Source organism: Penicillium arizonense, assembly GCF_001773325.1.
Source record: "Penicillium arizonense strain CBS 141311 chromosome Unknown PENARI_contig060, whole genome shotgun sequence".
Lineage (NCBI taxonomy): Eukaryota > Fungi > Ascomycota > Eurotiomycetes > Eurotiales > Aspergillaceae > Penicillium > Penicillium arizonense.
In genome coordinates this window covers 5067-26932 of record NW_019173337.1, presented here as the reverse complement: position 1 = coordinate 26932, position 21866 = coordinate 5067, and the positions used below count along the sequence as shown (strand labels likewise).

Genomic DNA, 21866 nt, shown 5'->3' with positions numbered 1-21866 from the left:
TTGTGGGAGAATATGTGGTAGGATATCACGGAGAGAAGACATGGAAATGGTAGGACGGGAAGCAAGTATTTATATATTTCTTCGCCCACGATGTGACATCCGGGTCAAACGCTCTTCCACGAAGTGCACTAGTATGGTATATGCAGCGACCGATCCAATCATAGAGCACCTAATGCCACTTATTAAAAAGATAGCAGAATCTGGGAGCTCAGGGTGATTCCAGGAGCTGGTTTACTCCCAAGACATCGGACACCTCTGCGGGGCCGTCGACCAACGATCTGCTCTGTGTAAACATCCATCAAACTTGGTGTTCGTAAATTCTTCAAAACGGAGACTCTGGAAATACCATAGCCACAGCAAATCCTATGTAGCTTTAGGACTATCCATCATCATTATCACGTATCGGTCACGTCCCTGTCGGTGGTTTTATGTGTGCTAGGAACACACTGTCTTGGCCCTGGGAGCTCTCTTGCCCCTGGAGGCCTCTGGAAAGTTTCTGGGAGCAAATAAGTAGGTTCTAGGAGCCACCTAGCCCTGTACGTGAAGCATACGGACGGAGATATGACCTGCGCGGGACCCACGTGGTGCATACGGTGTGTGAGCACCTGAATAATCCTGCACCTCATATCGCTGCTTAACGGTGCCTATGACTCGGTACGCCCCCATTTTTGTTCCACATATGGGTCTCCCTAAACGCGAGGAAGCTTCTCTCTATTGCTTCCTCGCGCCACGGCTTGTCTACCGTCAGCTATAGTTGTCCTCGATGAAGATTGTTGGTCCGAGACACTATCAACCTCTATGTATGCGTGAGACCATCACGTACAAGATCCTCGCTCCTGGGAGCCCGATTGGCTGCTCCAGGAGGTAGCAATCCCTCGCATTAATGACGAGGTATATATCAGGGAGGGCCTGACGTACGCCGGGAAACCTATGGCCTTGCCATCTATTGGCGACTCAGAATCTTTTTTTCAACCCGAGATCCACCGTGCTTGAACCGTGTGTACTCACATGGTAGGGGTCCTGGTAGCTAATACTGCTTCCCGGGAGCCTAATTCGTTCTTGAATTTTTCCCATTAAATTTTCTATGGAACAAGAACTCATCCTGAACCCTGAGCTCAGACAGATTGCCACAACATATATCTTCTGAAAAATATAAGACAGTTAAGCATTCTCTTCCATCTCTCAGTTTTCTATTCAAGTCACCCACCAGGCCAATTCCACTCGAACCAAGCCGTACTCAGCTCCTCTTAGCCCCAACATTTCAATGTGAGTATGCCCGCCTCCACTAGTTACTACACGACGTGGTGCATGAGTTAGTACTAACGTAACGGATAGATGTTTTACCGCGATCTTCCCGTTGAAATGCTTCTTTGCATAGCGGAGAGCCTGGATCAAGCCAGAGATTTGTTTGCACTGGCTTGTCTCAATCACGCAGCGAATGACCTTTTCCTCGACTATCTGTACACGTTCAACGTCCGACACCAACGCAGCTCTGCCTTATTTTGGGGAGTCCGCCGAGGCAAATCGAAGTTTGTAAAAATGATGTTGGACGACTACGGAGCGGACGCCAACACTACGGACGATAGATCTCGCACACCAATTTTTCATGCAATGCGCACTAAGAACGAGACAATTATTCGCACGCTTCTTCTCGACAAGAGAGCGGATATCAATTGGCAAGATCAGCGCAGGCAGACCCCACTCGTATATGCCATTGAAAGGAGTCTTCTGTCTACTGCATCACTTTTACTGGATTTTAATCCATGTCTGAATATAACGGATATCAAGAACCGGTCTGCTATTTGGTACGCCATCGCATTCTGGGATGAGAACCTGGTGCAAGTCCTTCTGGAACGGGGCAGCGATATACGAACGCCAGATTACAAACGATTTTCGCCACTCAGCCTTGCTATTGCCAAGAAAACCCCGAGAATTACCCGGCTGTTACTCCTTCATTCAGATTCCAATTCAAGAAAGACCTTACTGGACGATGTCACTATCAGAAACCGTCTGCTCCGTCAGGCTATACAGGCAAGCCTTCATGATATCATCGCCTTACTCCTTGCCCATGGCGCAGATCCCAATTCTAGAAATAGAGATGGTCAGAGCCTGTTGCATCAAGCCACGAAAAACGGTGACAGGGAGGTAGTCCAACAATTGCTCGCCTATGAAGAGGTTTCCGTCAATGCAACGGATAGAGAGTCCTGCACTGCTCTCCACGTCGCAGCAAAGTATGGATGCACGTCGGTAGCCAAGTGTCTGCTAGCCAAATGCGGTATAGATTCCAACGCAAGAGACAGTTACGGTCGAACCGCATTCCACATCGAAGCAGAATATGGCAATAAGTCGATCACAGGGCTTCTTTTAGCCTATGGTGCTGTGGATATCAATGCCCCAGATGTTAATGGGGCAACAGCACTCTGCTTAGCTGCAGATGCAAAACACACAGCTATAGCCCTGCAGATTCTCGCAGAAGATCATGTGGACGTCAACATGGCCGGTCAAATTGGCAGGACAGCTCTTCACCATGCGGCGAGAACGGGAAATATACCGATCGCATGTGTCCTTCTCGCCAAGGAGGATCTAGATCCTAACGTTCGCGACGACCAGGGATGGCCCTCCCTCACCTACGCTGCTTTCAATGGTGATTTACGCATGGTGGAACTCTTCCTTGCAAGGGGAGACATACAAGTGAACGTGCAACAGGCCCCTCCACTGTTCCATGCCGCCAAAGAGGGTCATGTGGAAGTTGTACGCCGATTACTTCAGTTTGATACCATCGACGTCAATCAGCAATTTTGGAACAGCACGCCTCTCTGTGTTGCCTCCGAGATGGGATACCCGGAAGTTACAAGGTTACTCCTTGAATACACAACACCCCCCGACCTCAATCTCAAAACTTATATGGGAGACACTGCACTTTCCTTGGCCGCTTACCATGGCCATTTGGCTATTATAAATCTCTTGCTGGAGGAAAATGGGCTGGATGTTACCGCTACTGACAAATTCGGAGACACGGCGTTATGCAAAGCAGCTCGGAATGGACACGAACAGGTTGTCAAGCGTCTCTACAGGGACACTCGGGCAAAATGTGCTAGTGATGTGAAAAGGGCGATTGAAGCAGCTTCCGACTGTAGAATTGCGCTCTACCTTGAAGGTCACTTGGATGAGGAGGGCAACTTTTGCACTTGGCCTTGAACTACAGGTCGGCTGTTATTGCTTTGTTGGATTCATTTTTTCAGCGTCCGGGGCTCCAACAAATTATGTAGTTCACGCACATCTCTCCTGAATATAGTCATAAACGCGCTTGACAATATTATGATCTCTTCGTTCTCTTACTTCTACAAGAGTAGCTCGCTTGTACCTATAAACACCCTCCAATGTGCAGATTTAGGTCAAATCTTCTCCTTGAATTACGCTATCGGTAAATCAGGGTTATTGCACAGGCGGTGACAGGTTAAGGGTAGGGTGACATGGCAGGCGGTACTTTCATTGATAGTGAGTTAACTCGCAGAATATTTTGACCTTTTAAATGGAAATTGTAGGCACAACTGGCGGGTGATCTAACATTGAGTCGCTCACAGATGAGCTGATCAGAAAAGAAAAGAGCTTGTCATTGCGGATTGAATATCTCCCACAAAGCCTCAATTTAAGAGGGCCGTGAAGGATTCAACAGTCAGCCAACGTTTCTTGACCGACTCAGTCTTCTCTTTTTCTCAACACAACTCTTACTTGTCTCTCTCGCTGAGCAGCTAAAGGCATCAAAAGTGTCGCTGCAAATAGTTGCGGGAAAAGAAAATATGGCTTTTAACAACCCTCAATAGGGATAAGTTTCCCTCAACGTTTCCTACCCAGCTTGCAAGTGACAGAAGGCGAGAAGCCTATAAATACGTCCTCTACCCCCGGTAATTTGCTCTACGATCAATTCATTTGACTCTGCAAAGTCAAGCAGTCACTTGATAAGTTTTTCCCTTTGGCCCCTACTGGAACTTCCACTGTACTAACATCTATCAAATACATCGTGGAACTGAAACAGGGCCTGTGGGGAGACGTGATTTCCAGCAGCTTTACTGTGCTGGGGAAAACTTTGCATCACGCCAAACATTACTAACGGTGGATTGAAAATCAATCGCAAGCCTCAGCCTCTACACTCACTAGAAATCATTCTGCTTTCATTCCACCCATCCAATTTGGTCGAGCCCCCCCAACCCCAACCCCCCCGCCTTCATCATTGGCAATACTTTACGCATCTAATTCTCGTTCACTCACCAAGAGTCGTTTCGTTTCTTTCCGCCTGCGTTATTCTTGCTGCCTGAAACTCCTCAGAATGCCGCCATTTCAGTTTCAGAGGAATTTCAAACTACCGTGGCTCGCGCCCAAATCCAAAACACGAGTTCGGATTCCGCTACCGGCCACCTCCCACTGCAGACCGACCGCTGCAGTCTAGAAATAGGGAAATCACACCGGAAAAAATCCAAGATGAAACTCAAACCAAACTTCCACTCAAGTTCGCCTCCTTATCTGCCTTGAGCGATAGCGAAGGGGCCCAAGTGGACACGTTCCGATGTTGACTCCGACACTGAGCGACCACGCAAGAAGCGCGCAATGGGTCTTGATGGAGCCCAAGACACTACGCTAATTCCACCCCCCTGCTCCTCTGCTCTGAGATGGCCCAACCCGGATCCATACACTGCGCTACCCCCACCAAGCGAACAAACGAATAACAAGGTCGACGTTGTCAAGCTGATTCGCAAAGCGAGACTTGACAATGTAGCGAAGGCAGATGAGACAGATGAACTCAGGGAGAACTTTGATTTCATTTCCCTCGGAATTATCTCGGAATCAGAACCTCAGAGCAACGCTCCCGAGAACACCTCCGGCCTCGCCCTCAAAGGGCCAGCAGGCCAGGAAAGTATGTATTCTGCCAATCCCAGTCGAAAGCGAACCCGTGGGGGCGCAATCAAACGCCATTGTAAAATACCGGCAAGGCTGCAAGCAAGTACGACTACGACGGTTCCGTTATAAATGAGTGGAGACCACTGTCTCAAGAGCTGGGCACGTCTTGGCTTGAATCCACTCCGTCTTCCTTACACATAGGACCCCAGTCAGTATTCTCTCTGTCCTCTCGATCGCTATTGAGTAGTTCCTTTTCTAACCCACACTAGGTTAGATCACGAGATTCTCAGATTCTATGACTGGGCCAAGACACAGGAAATTGAAAACATTGGCCGCAGAGATCTCGTCGAACGCTTGAATATTGCATCCAAAGTCGATACGCTGGCATTGAAATCCATGCATTTGGCTCTTTTGTCTCTGGTATCTCTCTGCCTACTGCCGATATTGACCTTGCTACTGTCAGACACTTTCAGACGCAAAGGAGTGCGTTCATTTGGCGAAAGGAAAGGACATATACACGCAATTTCGGGCTTCCTGAAAAGCACCAATATCGCTGTTCCGAACTCAATTGAGTGCATTGCACATGCTTGGGTGCCGATCCTAAAGTTCGTGGACAGGGTGACTGGGCTGCGTGTTGATATGTCCTTTGACAACCATAGTGGGTTGATCGCCAACGGGACATTCCAAAACTGGAAGGAGCAGTTCCCGATAATGCCGGTCATTGTGTCAGTGATCAAGCAGTTTTTGCTGATCCGTGGCCTCAACGAAGTCTCGACGGGTGGACTGGGAGGCTTCTCTGTCACTTGCTTGGTCACAAGTCTACTCCAGCATCTGCCCCACAGACATATTCAGCGCAACCCTGGCAGCATTCTCATGGAGTTCTTCAATTTCTACGGAAATCATTTTCAATACGATCATATGGGAATCCGTTTGAATCCTCCGGGATATTTCAACAAGGTGGGATGGGTTGAAACAGTACTTTGTGCATCAGCTGACTTGTGAAACACAACAGACATATTTTGGGAACCCCGATCGTCTCACCATTGAAGATCCAAACAATATGGACAACGACATTTCCGGCGGCACGAGCGAGATCAACCTGATTCTTCGTACCTTCGCTAGTGCCCATACCAATTTGAAGAATCGTATGGAATACCTCGCACTCGTCCAAGGCCCGAACAAAAGCATTCTAGGACCGATCATTGCAGCGAATTTTGAAAAATACCTTGGAACGCAATCAACTTCGCCAGGTCTTCATAACAGAAAACAGATTTGCTTGGTACGGTGTGCCTCCACCGCCGCCGTCAGAACCTGATCATGTTGGCGGAGTTCATTCCGCTCCCCCGCCGCTGCCCGCCGGGCCGCCGCCTATAAGCCCTCCCACACGCCAGGCGCGAAGACCGAGATCAAAGTCGAAGGGCACGAGAGCCGAGCCAGAAGACATTTCCGATGAATATTCTAGCAAAACGAAGCTAGCCAAACCCCGCAAGGGCCAGGTAGGACGACAAGCGCGTCGATGGCGTGCAGCCAGAATCAAACGCCTCAGGCCTGATCTCAAGAATCTTCCCAGCTCCTTCAGTATCAAACAGGCTCTTCGGCACGCCGGCTATGAGACCAACGGGGAAATGAAACATGACTTGAACTTGAGAGAACAGAGACAACCCGCGGCCTAAGTGGTTCTCCCCGGAATCAGTTTCGACGCCCGCGACGATTTTCTTTTGACTATTGTTTGTACGATTATATTGTACGATGATACCCCTTTGTTGAATTGTGTTGCCATTCATGATTTGCATAGAAAACAGGAGACATGCTATCCGCGGTGGGGTCAATTATATCTATTCCGGTGCTTTGCCTTTGTGTCAACTTCTCAACGACGAGAAGCGATTAACCAGTGGAGTCTGGAATATAGGCTTTCTTTGAGCCCAGAAGTCAAGTTACTTATTTTTTAATATACTCCGGCGACTTTCCCAGTCGTTTACCTGTGTCTGGATGCTGGCTTAGCTAGTGCAAAAGAGCAGGAATTAATCCAACAAGCCTGTTTGTAAAACTAGCTCATACAGAATTTCCTGTTCCCTCAGGGATTCAGTTAGTGATTCAAATAAAACCCACCAATAGTTGATTCGCCTCATGCATACCAACATTTGGGTATTTATAATTCTTTCCCCTTCCCTTGATGCCTTCCTTCCACTCAGTATACGCCATATGCGATTTCCGAGAGAGGACTTGAGGATCAGGGGTTGGGTTGGATTGAGGTACGTATATGCAGTGAGCATTTGGGGGGCATTTATCGACATAAGTTGGGGTTCGTTGTAGGGTCAGGGTTTTAGCTTGGCACACTGGTATCGTCCTACTGGCTTTAAGGTAAGAGATCCTCAAAACAGGTCGATATCGAGTCTGTCGTTTTTGTAAAAACGTGGCGCCGTTTGATCGATCAGTGTCATGAGCGATAGACTTCCGTCTAGAGCGTGTCGATGACTTCTGGGTACGACGAAGCTAGTTGTCATTTGACTAGCTTCATGCTCTGCTGCATTAAACAGCTTCTGTGAGGTCCTCAATTGGACAAGTGGGTCAAAGGGTCATGGACAACATTTTTAACCAACGAGATACATGGGAACACGGTGAGGAGGCTCACATCTCGAGTAGCCTGATCCGCCCATTGGGGATCGTATTGTCTCCGGGGAAGCGGAAGGGCTCCCAATCGTCATCCTCGAAATCGACTAGCTCGAACTCTGTCTCATACCTCTTCTTAGCTCGCTGGATTGGAAGCCAGATCACAGCCGCTTTTTGCGCAATTTTCCTTATACTTATGCAAATCGAGTCATGTGGGGTCTCTGAGAGCAATTTCCACAAATATGTCGACATGTTGCGGATCACCGTCTGAACTCTTGCCTGGCCTCAACTAGACAAGTCGAGGCACGGCCTAGATTACTGCTTACAAAAACACTTGGTTAAACGCTAAGATAATTTGAAGCAGCCAATTGAAACAGTGTGACCGAGACTGAATTAGCGAGGCCTATCAAAGGTCACAGATAGTGTGCAAAATGTCAATGATCCGTCTCTAATCAGATCCTAGATATTAAATTTAACAACCCTTCCTTCCTTAGTGACAGTTTCGAACGCCGGGGCTAACTTCCCAACCCATGTGCCTTTCAAGTTGAAACATCCGGAATCACGAACGGTGCAATGCTTGCCAACTTCTCGCGAGTTTCCATCAGCTCTCGCTGCGGGTTGGACTGAGAGATGACGCCAGCTCCAGCTTGGATCCAACCACGACTCTGATCCTGGAACGCAGTGCGCAAGACCAGTGCTGCTTCAAAAGATTCTAAATCTTCAATCATGAAGACGGCGCCAGAGTAGAGCTCTCGTGGCTCATCCTCCAGGTGTTGAATGGCTTCGATAGCTGCATGCTTCGGAATTCCGGATGCTGTAATTGACGGGAACAGGACATTAAAAGCATCCCACACATCTTTTTCGGGTGATAGGGTCCCAGCAACACGAGACCCTAGATGCTGAACAGAGCCACGCGTTCTGATTGACATCAAATCTTCGACCTTGATAGTATCTGGTGGACATAGTCGTCGAAGCTCTGTAATCGCTTCTCTCACCGATACGACATGTTCCACAATTTCCTTCGGGTCGTTTAGCAGCTCATGTTGCAGTTCCTCGACTTCTTCATTTGTTCCTGTGGCTGATCGCGTTCCAGCCAACGGCTCAGTTGTCACCCTTCCATTATCCACTGACATCACTAGCTCCGGGCTAAAACCTGTAGCCTGGTAGCCCGCGTGGTTTAAGGAGAAGCTTCGTGCGGGATTGTTGGAACGCCGGCCAGTCAGCAGAGTAGCCGGCATGTTGATCTTGTACTTGATTTCTACAGCGCGTGATGGAATGACTTTCGTGTACTGGCCTTCGGCTATGTCAGAGAGAGCCCTTTCAACAATAGCAGTGTAAGCGCCTTTGGTGTCTTGCGTGTCGATGGGCTGGATATTCTGAGGGCGGATTAGACCAAGGCCGCCAGTGTCATGCTGGATCGACTCATATAAGCCCTTCACTTCTTCGTCATGAATTCCCTTCAGCGTAACAGTATGTTGATGAAGAAGAATTTCGATGCGGGGAACTAGCAGGGCTAGTAGAGGCCAGTTGCCAAATGTAAATGCTTGTCCACGAACATGTGCAGCATAGTTGAACCCAGCTTGGCCGAATATCCTGCAACCAGTTTTCATGTTATCGGAGACGAATTCTCTCGCAATATCAGTAACCGAGGATCCATCCATTGGGCGTGATGCTTGACTGGATTCTGTATTGACGGTCACAGTCTCTCCTTTACAGTCAAACACCAAGGATGCTTGACTTCCAATGCCCATGTACCAATTTCCCTCCCGTTCATATGCGTAGTAATCATCGGTTTTGTGCCTCGCTAGCACCGAGACGACGGTCTCCAGAGCGTGGGCTTGGTTGGTGAAGGTAATAGACATTTTATGAGAAGACATTGTATACAGTTGTCAAGTTGATGGAAGTCATTTGTTGATTTTGTCAAAAATGGAGGATGTGTGGGCTCTTGAACCTTCAACAGACGGTACAACTATATACTTATTTATACCTTTCTCCCCCTAAGAAAGCTACACTCTAAGCGGACGTGTACCTCCACAGAAAAGCGAGCAACCAGTATATTGTCGATCAAATTCCTTATTGAACCCACTCTCAAATAAATGGGTACACCCCTAATAAGGGTTGTGATGCAACAGTGCAGTCTCGATACTTCCAATTGTGGACGCCCGCAGGCCGACCATTTGATCTCTCTTCTTTTGGGGTCTATGTAGCCAAAACCTAATGACGTCATCAAATATCGCGGTGAGGTGGCAATTTTTCAAACCTTTGCAATGCTAAAAAGTGTTGTCGATCTTGATATACATTCCAAGCCATTCAGGACGATAAATGGGGATGCAAAAAGGCCTGTGCCACTCGAAAACGTTCAATAGCGCCTGTAACGGATTTGATCTCGGGCACGACTGCTATTTGTGTTACCCGAAGGGGTAGATATTGTGACACCAGTTGATGATCATCCTGCAAACTAACAAAGATAGTATCAATATGCTGTCATTTGCTTCCCAGCTGATCATCTAGTACAAGCTTTTGTGACACCATTAGATGATCATCCTGCAACCTAACAAAGATAGTATCACTATGCTGTCATATGCTTTCCAAGTTTGGCCTCTAGCAGATGCTCTTGTGATATCTGGGGTAATGATCATATTGCAAATTATTGTCGAGGCCCAAGGCATGTCTGGTTATATAGGTCCATCAGACGGCCATGGCTTCTGGAAACTAGAAAGCAACCATCGCGTTGAGCCAAACTCTCATTGGATTTTGCATTCTGCTGAAAAACTAACTCAAGCCTCTATAGATCACGTCTCTTTCCACCAAGAGATAGAACCATGACTCAGAAAGATGAATACGTTTTAGGCCGAGGTATTGGGGACTCGGTTAGGTTAGCTTCGACGCATGTTCTTCCTTGGCTTCATTTGTATCCAAGGATTACAGTATGCCAGAGCGCTAATGAATAGCAGGTTGGATGCACAGCACCTGCTTTGGAAACTTCACAGAGGCTACGAGCTGCATCCTGATATTCCCGTAACTGAGAATATGAAGGTTGCTGAGCTTGGGACAGGGACGGCGTAAGTCCTTAAACCTCCTTTTTTAAATGGCTTCTGGTCCTGTAATGACTTCGCATATCCAATAGCGTCTGGATATTTGACCTTGCAAGACAGCTTCCACCGACAGTTCAGCTGGATGGTTTTGACATATCCGACGATCAATTTCCGGCAAAGGACTTATGGCCCCAAAACGTTACGCTGGGACTTCTGGACTCTTTGGCTGATCCGCCTTTACCTCTTTATGGTCAATATGATGTGGTGCACCTGCGGATGTGGGCGAGCAATCTGCGGGAAAGTGATACATCGTCGTTGGCCTGCCACATCAAGCACCTCTTGAGTATGGCCTGGTCTGGCCGACTAATTCAAGGAATCATAGAAGCTAACAGTTGGACCTTTAGAGCCTGGAGGGTACATACAATGGGAAGAGGCTGATTTGGTACACCAGCGTATCAAAGGTGCAGAGGCACAAGAGTTCGAGCGGAACATGAACGAGATATTCAAAAGGGTCGGTCTTGACTACAGGTACGTTGGTCCAATACGACGGCGATGAAGTCAGAATTACTAAAATATTTGGTGCCATAGCTGGGTGTCAGACTTGCCAAACCGCTTGCGACAAGAGAACTTCAACGTTCTCGAAGTAGAAAACGATCACTTTAAGCCTGAGCTAGTGCAACTCTGCACGAACACTTATTTGATGGCTCTCCGTGAAATCCTTCAAGGCATCAAGAGGTTACTTGCACAGAATATGCTGCTTTCAATTACCGAACAAGAGGTGGCTCTCTATCAATTGTCTTTACAGAACACGGGGGTTATCTATAACTGGTCGCCTGTAGTGATATTGGCACAAAATGGTAACGGGATTGAGGTTTGACGATGATGTGGTGAGCCCGGTCAGCTTACAGTTGGAATGTCAATATGATATGGCGGATTTTATAGGAATCTTACCAACGGGGTTTCTCGGTTGTACATTTGGTTCAAAATAACATTTTCTTCAGAATATATTTACTTTTCGTAAAATATTGTGAGCCTGGAATATGTTGAGACTACTTGCCAGCTCCGCTCACCGTGAGTGTCTGTGACAAGGAATCTCTTTTCAAGGGGAGCTATAGAATTTTGCTTTACATGATCAGTTATAATATTTGGGCGAGTCGGCAAAGCCCTAATAAAACCAAGTCTTCTGATGCCTGGGGTTTCGTGGTCGTCATGCATTTCTGAATTTGTTACTTTTTCCATGCTGTGGAATTGTCATTCGTTCAGGATGTCGATAGGTCTATTCGCTGTTTACAAAGCACTCCCTCAAATAGCTGATCATCTTTATAAACATAAGCTTAAACTTTGACTACTGGTTCACATGGGGAATTGCTCATTAAGTGTTCGACTCAACCGGGCAAAAAAGTTTATAATGAAAAGCATGCCCATAGTGCACAAAGGGCATCATACAAAATGCTCAGCGCAAGCGATCTGAGGGGATAATTAGTTATTGGGTTAGATGATCTACATGGATGCGAGGGATACTTATTTTCCACATTAGTTGGAAGCCTCAGAAATCCCAAAATCAGATAGAGTAAAATCTACAGCACTGAAAAAGAAAAGTAAAAAACAAGATATCTATTTCAACGCTGGTCACAAGTCAAAAGTTGACTCAAGTCAACAACGAAGGGCAAGCTTCAACGGGTTGACTGGTCGAGTATGTACCCGCGCCCGCGCACGACCGTGGCCTGACGCTTTCTGCAGTCTAGACGGACAGAACCACACACAGCTCAGACAACCAACACTCAAGCGAGGCCAGGAAAAAGATCCATGATCCTTAGTGATGAAGTTGAGCGCTCTTTGGTAAAGTCAAAAATTGAATGGCTTCCAGTGCGTCAATATAGATGACCGCAGATTTGACGGTGAGCCAACGTTTCTTAATCGACTCAATTTCACTCATTCTCAACATGAGTCTATCATTTTTTCTCGGTGGTCGTCTAAATGTCACCAAGAATTTCGCTGCAAATAGTTGCGGTATATGTTACAACAGGCCTCACTTAGGATAGGCATCGTGTCCTTCAACGTTTGCTACCTAGTAGAGCACGTCGCGACAGGAGCCGAGAAGCCTATAAATACATCTTTTCCCCCCAGAAATTTGTTCTACAATACTATCACTTGGCTACGCAAAGTCGAGCAGGCCTTGTGTGTGAGGAACCTGATAAGTTCTTCCCTTCAACCCTACTGGAATTTCCACTGTACTGACACCTATGGATACATCGTGGGCCGACAAGCTAGAAAGTGCTTCTGAGAAAGTGATTACCACCAGGTCCACTATGTCACCCATGCCAGCCGACCAAAGAAGCAGATTGGGGTTAGCTGGTCAAAGTATCTCTGCGAACATCTGTCCACCACAGCAGCGGACTCACTGTCACCGCCCCTGAATATCCCTGATGCAAAAGAGCGGTTTCATACAGGTATGTAAGTCTCAGCACGATACTGTGTGAATTCAGCTGACTCCAAAGACGATGCGAAACGAAAATACGTGCATTCCGTCCAATATACACCAGCGCAGAAAACCTCGGAGCCCTTCTCCGTGTCTTCTTCTGAAGTATTGACCTTCAGAACATGAGTCATGGAATACCTCGCCGATCGACAAGTTAATGATGGACAGGAGACCGTTGACAGCGCACCAAAGTGAGTCAGTGCCCCGCGCAAAACCATTGCTTATATACCATTTCTGATCCTGCCGCTTTTTATCATGGAGCGTTACCTATGTGGACCATTGCAAACAAAGGTCGCGGGCCAAGAACAGGACGTATAAGCTCCAGACGTTCGTTGTCCACGATGTGGTGAGTGGAATATCGCGCCTCCTGCTGCGCCGGTTTTGATTTTCTGCCAAGTCTGCGCCCCAGACACGAACACCACTGATATCTTCATGCTGTTGTAGGAGCAGCCCATCGCCACCCGCGGAAACTCTTGTGGCGAGTTACCTATTCCCGCCGAGGTCAGATAAGACACGACGACGCGCTCCATCGCGTCTACTGCCCTCCTCCTCACCGCCTTCACGCCCTCAACAACGGAGTGCCTCTACACGAAGCAGTCTCCCTATACGACTGTACAATTTCTTGTCACACGTGAGTTCGTCATGCGCCTTTGCCGTGTTGTGAACTTGTCGGTTCATCCAGCGCGGCTTCTCGAAGCGACAGCCGGAGAGTGCGGCGAACCTGGATACAACATGGGATATTGGTGACTGCATTGCAGAACAGAATTGGCAGTGATCTAGTTGGGAAGCTGGTATGATCACGATTCTTGTTTATCATCTGCTTCAAGCGTACACTTGGGGGATTCTCCAAGAACAACGTAAAGTACAATACCTCGTCCAGCTGGATCAATACTTGCTGACTCGGATCTCACAACAGGAAGACACCAATGCGAAGCGAGCAAATGTCTTGTCTGCTCAACCTCCCCTGCACCAACACCATCGCATGCTCTGTTTCTTCCACATGACTACCGGTGGCATCGACGAATCGCTACCTCGACCTTCTCCCAGTCGATTTGGTTCATCAGATCACGCGTTGGTATGCCTACCTGATGCAAGACCCAATGGAGCGCATAGCAGTGTCTGTCTCTCGGCATTTGAACACCCACATGGGATAGCCACTTGCGGCTTGGATCCCCGGCGTCCAGTGGGTGACCATCGTTGTCCTTGGATGGCGTCTAGCGTCTTTCAAGCCTGAAAATGAAGACACCGGGAGGAGCTGAAGTTTCGTCTTGTTAGAGTCGTATTTTCGTACACGGCGAGGTTGTTCGTCGAGTTTGCTTGCAAGGAGAATGTGAGGCGAAAGTGCCGTCATCTCTAGCCGAATGGACTAACAATAGCCATGTCGGTTTCGAATCGATGGACAAAACCGAGGACGGCCAAACGAAAGAGAGGACCCATGACCCAAGAACCACGTCTGATAGAGTCCCCCTGAATCCTCTTCCTCTCCGCGTTGCTGAGCTTGTCGACATGTACGAACGAGCGGCAACGAATCATTCGGACATACACGGACCTGCATGCTATTAGAAGTGTATACTTTCTCACTATTGGACCAAAGCTTGGTTGATTAGATGCCGAAGCCTGCGCTTTTCTATCCAAGCCCGAGCACAATTTGCAAAGCCCATACACTTTGAGGGTCACTGCAGCTGCAGGTCAGTCTAGCTATCCAGTATCCTTCGTCCATTGAGACCGTCGTCTAACATATCGCAACTGGCGGCGCAAGCAGGTCTTGCCAACAAATCGCCGATTTCTCTACGTCTCTGAGCTCACTGTGCTTTGATCATCTATGATGTATTTGTCATCGCGCCCAAGACGATATCTGGCATATCACTGTTGAGCAATTCACCGTGAAGGTGGGCTTGATGTCTGTAACAGCACCACAAGAGCCCTCGGGCTCCGGTTGTAGGACCTCTGAATGTCCCGTACAGCCTATACGAATTATCTACCCCAATAAGCGCTCATGTTACATTTGCTTGGGGGGGGATTTGAGCGGATGCCTGCTAGGGTCACAGGCGGATGAGAACACCCCTGTACAAATATCACCAGGTCCCGAGCGGCGATCGTGGAGAGTGTTTTTGCTAGTTCTGGTTCCAGAGGGCTAGTTGGAAATCGATCGGACTTCAATCATGCTATATCAGCAGCGGAGCATGCTGTATTGCATGCCTCGGGAATAGGCACCACAGAAAAAAACGACTGTTTCTTAATCGCTGTAGTGGACTTTTACGAGAGATTGGGTGAACTATGAATCGGAAGTACTGACGGGGAATTATTCACAAATTTGCGACGGCTCCTACCTGTAGGAGCGAATCAGATATTCCCGAGCCAAAGCTACCAATGACATGTTAACCTCGAGAGAAAGAAACTCTCACTCTCGCAATCGCTCTATAATGTAGGCATTCTAGTGTAGAATAGGTTCGAGTGACTAGCAATAGTCATCTCAAGCAATTTCTTTGGCGACGCAAGAAACTGAGTCTATCGCATAATCATCTTGAATTGAACCCATGATTCGGATTTTCAAGACACATCACATGGCTCTACACTAGTTCTGATCTTGAGTGTACAGTATATTGCGTGATCAGAGTTGCACAATTCTTGAATTAGATCATCTCAATTGAGTTGGAGGCCGTAGTCAAGGCGTGACCAACAGGGATCAAAATTGCTTTGCAGAATCAAAGAAATGCAATTGAAGTTTCTATAATGTGGGTGACATGGCAAGAAACCGCGCTGCCTCCATGAGACGTTGACCACCCCTCCCTTCACCGCCCGACCATTCACTACAACAGTGATGTTTCGCTACACACATTTCACCACATCAACACGCCAACATCAACACGCCAACATCAACACGCCAACATCAACACGCCAACATCAACACGCCAACATCAACACGCCAACATCAACACGCCAACACATCAACACATCAACTCTCAACTCTCAGCTCTCACCAACTTTCAACTTTCAACTCTCAACTCTCACCAACTCTCACCAACTCTCACCAACTCTCACCAACTCTCACCAACTCTCACCAACTCTCACCAACTCTCACCAACTCTCACCAACTCTCACCAACTCTCACCAACTCTCAACTCTCATCACAACATACATTCCATCAAAACAAGCATCCCCGCACAGAATCTCTGTTTACTCTACACCTGAATGAAAGATGCCATTTCCATTGCAGCGAAGGGATTATCGGACCGCGGAAAAGGCAGAAAGAGTGAGAATACGGGTCGCTAACGAGGGAAGCCCAATTTGAATGTTACGACTTGGTGATTAATTTTGGGATGATCTATATTCATTCTATCTATCCAATGGTGCTTCTTCGGATAGGAGACAGACTATAAAAACTGTTGGGCAGGTCTTTGCTTCATCGAATACTCTTGGAATACTCGAATACTGGTCCCCAGCACCACGGAGGTGCCTGCACATAGCTGGGGAGCCATAACAAGTCCTTGGCGAGCCAAGTCTTGCATGACTGAGCGAACTTTTACAATCACAGGGCTCATTGGCTGTGAGGGAGCACATTTTTACAATCACAGGGCTCATTGGCTGTGAGGGAGCACATTTTTACAATCACAGGGCTCATTGGCTGTGAGGAAGCGCAAGTCTTACATCGCTGGGCTCGTGGCAGCGACAGCCGTGGTCACGGAAGGTCTGGAGTCCTTGGTTTCGCAGAGCCCATCCTGCGAAGCACACTTGTTGACGCAGAGCCCATCCTGCGAGGCACACTTGTTGACGCAGAGCCCATCCTGCGAGGCACACTTGGTAACGCAGAGCCCATCCTGCGAAGCACACTTGTTGACGCAGAGCCCATCCTGCGAGGCACACTTGGTAACGCAGAGCCCATCCTGCGAGGCACACTTGGTAACGCAGCGCCCATCCTGCGAAGCACACTTGTTGACGCAGAGCCCATCCTGCGAGGCACACTTGGTCACGCAGAGCCCATCCTGCGAGGCGCACTTGGTAACGCAGAGCCCATCCTGCGAGGCGCACTTGGTAACGCAGAGCCCATCCTGCGAAGCACACTTGTTGACGCAGAGCCCATCCTGCGAGGCACACTTGGTCACGCAGAGCCCATCCTGCGAAGCACACTTGTTGACGCAGAGCCCATCCTGCGAGGCACACTTGGTCACGCAGAGCCCATCCTGCGAAGCACACTTGTTGACGCAGAGCCCATCCTGCGAAGCACACTTGTTGACGCAGAGCCCATCCTGCGAGGCACACTTGGTAACGCAGAGCCCATCCTGCGAGGCACACTTGGTAACGCAGAGCCCATCCTGCGAAGCACACTTGTTGACGCAGAGCCCATCCTGCGAGGCACACTTGATCACGCAGAGCCCATCCTGCGAGGATTGTTGTTCACGCAGACCTATCCTGCGGGGTAGTCTTGTTTTCGCAGCACCTCCCTGCGAGGATTATTGTTGACGCAGACCTATCCTGCGAGGTAGTCTTGTTTTCGCAGCACCTCCCTGCGAGGATTGTTATTCACGCAGACCTATCCTGCGAAGCACCTTTTTACACTCGCCGGGCTCGTGGCAGCGACAGCCGTGGTCACGGAAGCTCTCAAGCCCGCAGGCAAGAGAGGGACACTATGATGCATCAAAGTGCGAGGACCAAAGTGTGAGGATGGAAGTCCTGAGAATTTTGGGCTGGGAATCCGGCCCCTTTTATAATTTTTCGGTCAAGTCTCTACCAAGGAACCATTGCGCCGAGGGTAGCGAGAATCACAGTCCTTTGGTTGGCGTTGAAGCAAGTTGAACGACGTTGAAACGGTGTCTGGAGACTTTGTGGCCTATAGACTCAAGTTTCGACCTGGGATCATTTCTCTCAAATCGTGCGTTGGGTACGGTGAACCACTTTCAACTGTTGGAAGAAAGCAACGCCGCAAAAATATGATTCCTACACATCATTGAGTTTGCAATTAAATCGCTCAACGCGGTGGCACTCTACATCTGCCTGTTCTAGCCACGCTCACCGTCCCTTTCATCAGGGTTGAAGCGCTTCAACAGATGCCGAAATAATAGGTTGAAAAATTTCTGGCTGACAGAAACGCTGGACTGTACCTGCGGTTGGCTGGAGGATCCTTTGGTCTCGCTCGAATCAATCCTGTTCATCCTTGGCCCCGCGCCGCTGAATGTTGTTTCTTTCCTGGCTACTCGCAGCCAGCTAAAGTTGTCTTTACTAGAATCTCTACAGTAGAATTCGAAAACAGATTACCCCTTGGACACACATGCTTCCTTTCCCAGCGCCCCACTCAGATCGCGCTAAACTGAATTCGGCCAGGGAAAATCCCACCATCTCTCCTTGATGTATTTCTGGCAGATCACCGAAGCTACCGTAATCACAGGGTCCAGTTTTGGTCTTAGTCGCCGCTGGCCAAACACTAGAATTCGAAAGCAGATCACCCTCCAGGCACTGACGCTTTGTTTGTCGGTGCATACCAAAAACTATGCCAAGCGTATGAGGTTAGTATCTAAAATTAGACCCTGACTCACGGTATCGTAGTATAGAACGTATTGAAATCTATCGCCTAATGGATCTTTGTAATGTACTTCAAGTGCGGGGTAGTTGGCTTGGGGAGCTCACGCGGCCTTCTTCCTCTCTGTTCGCTTTCTTTTTCGAATCTAAGCAGCAGAGTGTTTGTACTTCGAATCTTATGCCATCAGATTAATTTTATTTCAAGCTATACTACAAATCTTACGGCATTACATATCGCATGTACGTTCTCTTCCCTGAAGCCATCCCACGTACGGTGAAGATAGGAATATATGAAGCATTCCATCTCCAGTCGACTCTCACTCACATACTTTCGGTAGCATCACAGATTAATTCAACATATCGCACGTGGCTAAAATTCATCAATCGCATTGAAACTCAAGATCTGCGGGTTTTTTTCTTTGAACCAAAGATGGCAGGCCCAGAATTTGAGCAACGAATGGCTAAGGTCCAGGAAGAGCATACACGGCGCATGGCTGAGATCAGATTGTTCCAAATCTGCCAAAAGGGGTCGATCAGCACATACGTATCTGAGTTTTTGGACATCGCCCACATTCTGCAATGGAACGACGCGTCGTTAATCCCTCTCTTTGAAAATGGACTGAAAGATGATGTCAAAGACATTTTATGCATGAGAGACCGCCCGGACACTCTTTCTGGTCTTATTGAAGAGGCTACGAAGATTGATAACAGAATTCAAGAAAGAGGACACAAAAGAAGTGGTTCAAGGCCTTGGACGAGATGACTTGTTTACACCGAGTTTAGGGGGGCATGTTTAATTATTCATTCCATATATTAAACAAGTTCCGCGCTTAAAGAGTGGACGCAGTAGTGACTGACTTTGTGCCATTTTACTAATAAAGTGTAGATTTGACGACGACAGCTTCGCAATTTTACATAAAGATTTAAGCAGCTTTCTCATAGTACTGATGAATGGATGAATGTCAGGGTGAGGAGGGGCACTGAGGTAGGAGTGAATAGGAACTCCCTGTCAAGTAAGTTACGGTACTTTACGTAATGCGGTTGTTCTAGAATAAAAATGATCTCTTCTTAAGATTGAATTATTTACGCCGTACTTAAACGGAATAGCATAGTTTCTACTACACACCGACTAAGAAAGCGTCATTGTCTAGAGGGTGATCTGCTTTCGAATTCTAGTGTATGGCCACGGCAACTTATGGTCTGCACGGTGCCGGAATCTGTAAGTACAGTAATTCCGGTAATCTATCAGAGATATATAGTGGGGACATCCATTGATCGGATTAGGCTTAGCGCGATCGAAGTGGGGCGCTGGGAAAGAAAGCGTGTCTCCAAGGGGTAATCTGTTTTCGAATTCAACTGTACTCCCTGGCCGCACAGACACTGACATACTCCAAACTCGGGATGAAGGTTGCCTTTCTTTGGGGCGGCATGACAAACGTCCAGAGCTTATTGGAGAGCCTTCCGTAGGAAACTCAGCCTAGTTTCCAGGACAACCATGTGAACTGTTGCAACCAAGGTTAACGAGCTAGGTTCTCGTGATCGCCACCCCCTCGCAAGATTGCAACGCTACTATCACATTGATGAGTCTCTGGATACAAATAGCACCCGACGGACAAATCAAACACCATGCGCGAATTTAGACAGACGCAGGTACGGGGTGCGATGCAGATCCGAGCGACGACCCACGGGACAGTAGATCAAGGAGGTTCTATTTGTGGCCCAGAGGAGAAATTGAAAGGACTTGCAAAGGTCTAGACACGATCCACAAGCCCAAGCCTGATGGCCGTCAGTGTCCGATGGAACACAGCTTTGTTGCTTGGGAGGTACGGTCGAGGTACGGTCGAGGCAGGTGAGGTATTTGGAATATCACGCGGAATTCTGGCAACAGAATGGTAGGCTAAATCCCGATCCGCGGTTATGTTTTCCTGGTTGCCGTCACAAGAGAGTAAGTTCTCCTGTCAAGTGGCAAGCTGCTCCTTGTCTATCTGGTCTGTAGAACGTTCTAGAAGCTGTCTTCTGTCCTGCACCTTCCCCTGATGCTTATACTCTCTTTGAGCCCAACAAATACTCTCCATCTACCCAATTCGATCGCTAGTCTGATATGTCTAGCAGATGTCTTGTAGAAACTATGCCAATCATAGACAGACCACATTCGCTTATGTAAAAATATCTCCGGTTTTTGCACTAAAACCGAGATCTAAACCCGAGGAACCGATTGGCTCCCGGACATGGATCGACGTTGTGGGCCGGCCCTCCTGCGGTCCCTAACCTTATTTCAAACATCCCTGCGCATCTTGATCATGTCTCTAGCGATAGAGAATCTTTCTAATACTGCGTTGGTCCAATGTCATGTACATGAGCAGGTTGAGACTGGTGATTCTATGCCAATTCTCTGGACTTTCCTTTTAGGCTGTAGGACTTAATCACGAGCAACCTAGAAAGCAAGTGGGGCAGAAATTTGTAGATAAGCGTTTCTCGTCGATCATTCATGACAGCCGCATTCTCTCACCGAGTGAGTGACCGTTTCCATGGTTCATCGAAATTCTATTTCAGGGGTCAGCGATTGATGGACGACCCCGGTAATGTTCCACCGTGTTTGGGGTAATTTTTGTCAAACCATGACTTTGTAACTCCCTCGCTATTGTTGTGATCTATTGTTGGGATTCCGAGGATTGATGCTTGTTCATATTTTGAAACGAGCTTCATACATACAACCACTTAGAGATCTATCATGTTGCATCTTGATTGCTCAGCTGCCACATCTTCCGGTTGTAGCATCATCCAACAACACTAATTCATCGAGATAGTTACTATGGTTGCTTGGAGATCACAATGTAACGCGCATGTCAGCGAACTGCTGGTAGCATGGACGTTCTGGGCATCGGTATCTCAGCTTCCTGGCTACAGAGACACGATGTACGTAGTCCCAAATCTGCGATGACGATCGTGTTTCTTCACGCCGTGACTGACGGAGTAATGACATCGCGCGGCCTGTGATTGATGATCAGCTTGTAACAAACGGTGGAAGAAGGTCAGCTCATACCTCGTCTCCAACCTTTCGTCTTGGTTGATTCAATGCTGTCGATATGGCTAGGCTCGGCCGTTAAGATTGTTTGAAACCATTTTTTAATGTTGCTTTGCGCAGGCCTTTTTTTTGGGAGAGTTGCCAATGAAGCCTTACGGCCGACCGAGCGACGAACAGTTCCTGCTCGGTTTCGATTGCCTGAATGCTTGGGCGATCTGGCACCAGTGCGAAGTTGCTTGCGCAAAATATGGTACATTTTCCCTCGTAGAGACTCAACGCTTCGGTCCACCTGATATTGTTCATAATA

At 48.0% G+C, this 21866-nt stretch overlaps 5 protein-coding genes across 5 annotated transcripts; 4 read left to right on the top strand and 1 right to left on the bottom strand.

Annotated features, from left to right (window-relative positions):
- Positions 1 to 1539: 1539 nt before the first annotated feature.
- Positions 1540 to 3198, top strand: PENARI_c060G10347 (ankyrin repeat domain-containing protein; the record flags this gene model as incomplete). The annotated part of the gene is made up of 1 exon (XM_022637545.1): positions 1540 to 3198. One exon carries the CDS (start codon positions 1540 to 1542, stop codon positions 3196 to 3198), a length of 1659 nt encoding a protein of 552 aa, XP_022482604.1.
- A 1407-nt stretch (positions 3199 to 4605) lies between these two features.
- Positions 4606 to 6569, top strand: PENARI_c060G01118 (uncharacterized protein; the record flags this gene model as incomplete). Its single annotated transcript, XM_022637535.1, has 4 exons — positions 4606 to 4912; positions 5171 to 5853; positions 5909 to 6041; positions 6160 to 6569. 4 exons carry the CDS (start codon positions 4606 to 4608, stop codon positions 6567 to 6569), a joined length of 1533 nt encoding a protein of 510 aa, XP_022482602.1.
- Positions 6570 to 8045: 1476 nt separating this feature from the next.
- PENARI_c060G07926 (putative salicylate synthetase) lies at positions 8046 to 9368 on the bottom strand (the record flags this gene model as incomplete). Its single annotated transcript, XM_022637542.1, has 1 exon — positions 8046 to 9368. One exon carries the CDS (start codon positions 9366 to 9368, stop codon positions 8046 to 8048), a length of 1323 nt encoding a protein of 440 aa, XP_022482609.1.
- A 960-nt stretch (positions 9369 to 10328) lies between these two features.
- PENARI_c060G11276 (class I SAM-dependent methyltransferase) lies at positions 10329 to 14279 on the top strand (the record flags this gene model as incomplete). The annotated part of the gene is made up of 7 exons (XM_022637546.1): positions 10329 to 10381; positions 10461 to 10568; positions 10634 to 10884; positions 10946 to 11069; positions 11130 to 11319; positions 13937 to 14095; positions 14175 to 14279. 7 exons carry the CDS (start codon positions 10329 to 10331, stop codon positions 14277 to 14279), a joined length of 990 nt encoding a protein of 329 aa, XP_022482601.1.
- A 1562-nt stretch (positions 14280 to 15841) lies between these two features.
- PENARI_c060G02647 (uncharacterized protein) lies at positions 15842 to 17441 on the top strand (the record flags this gene model as incomplete). The annotated part of the gene is made up of 2 exons (XM_022637538.1): positions 15842 to 16195; positions 16596 to 17441. The coding sequence occupies 2 exons, from the start codon at positions 15842 to 15844 to the stop codon at positions 17439 to 17441; spliced, it is 1200 nt and encodes a 399-aa protein (XP_022482600.1).
- Positions 17442 to 21866: the final 4425 nt, after the last annotated feature.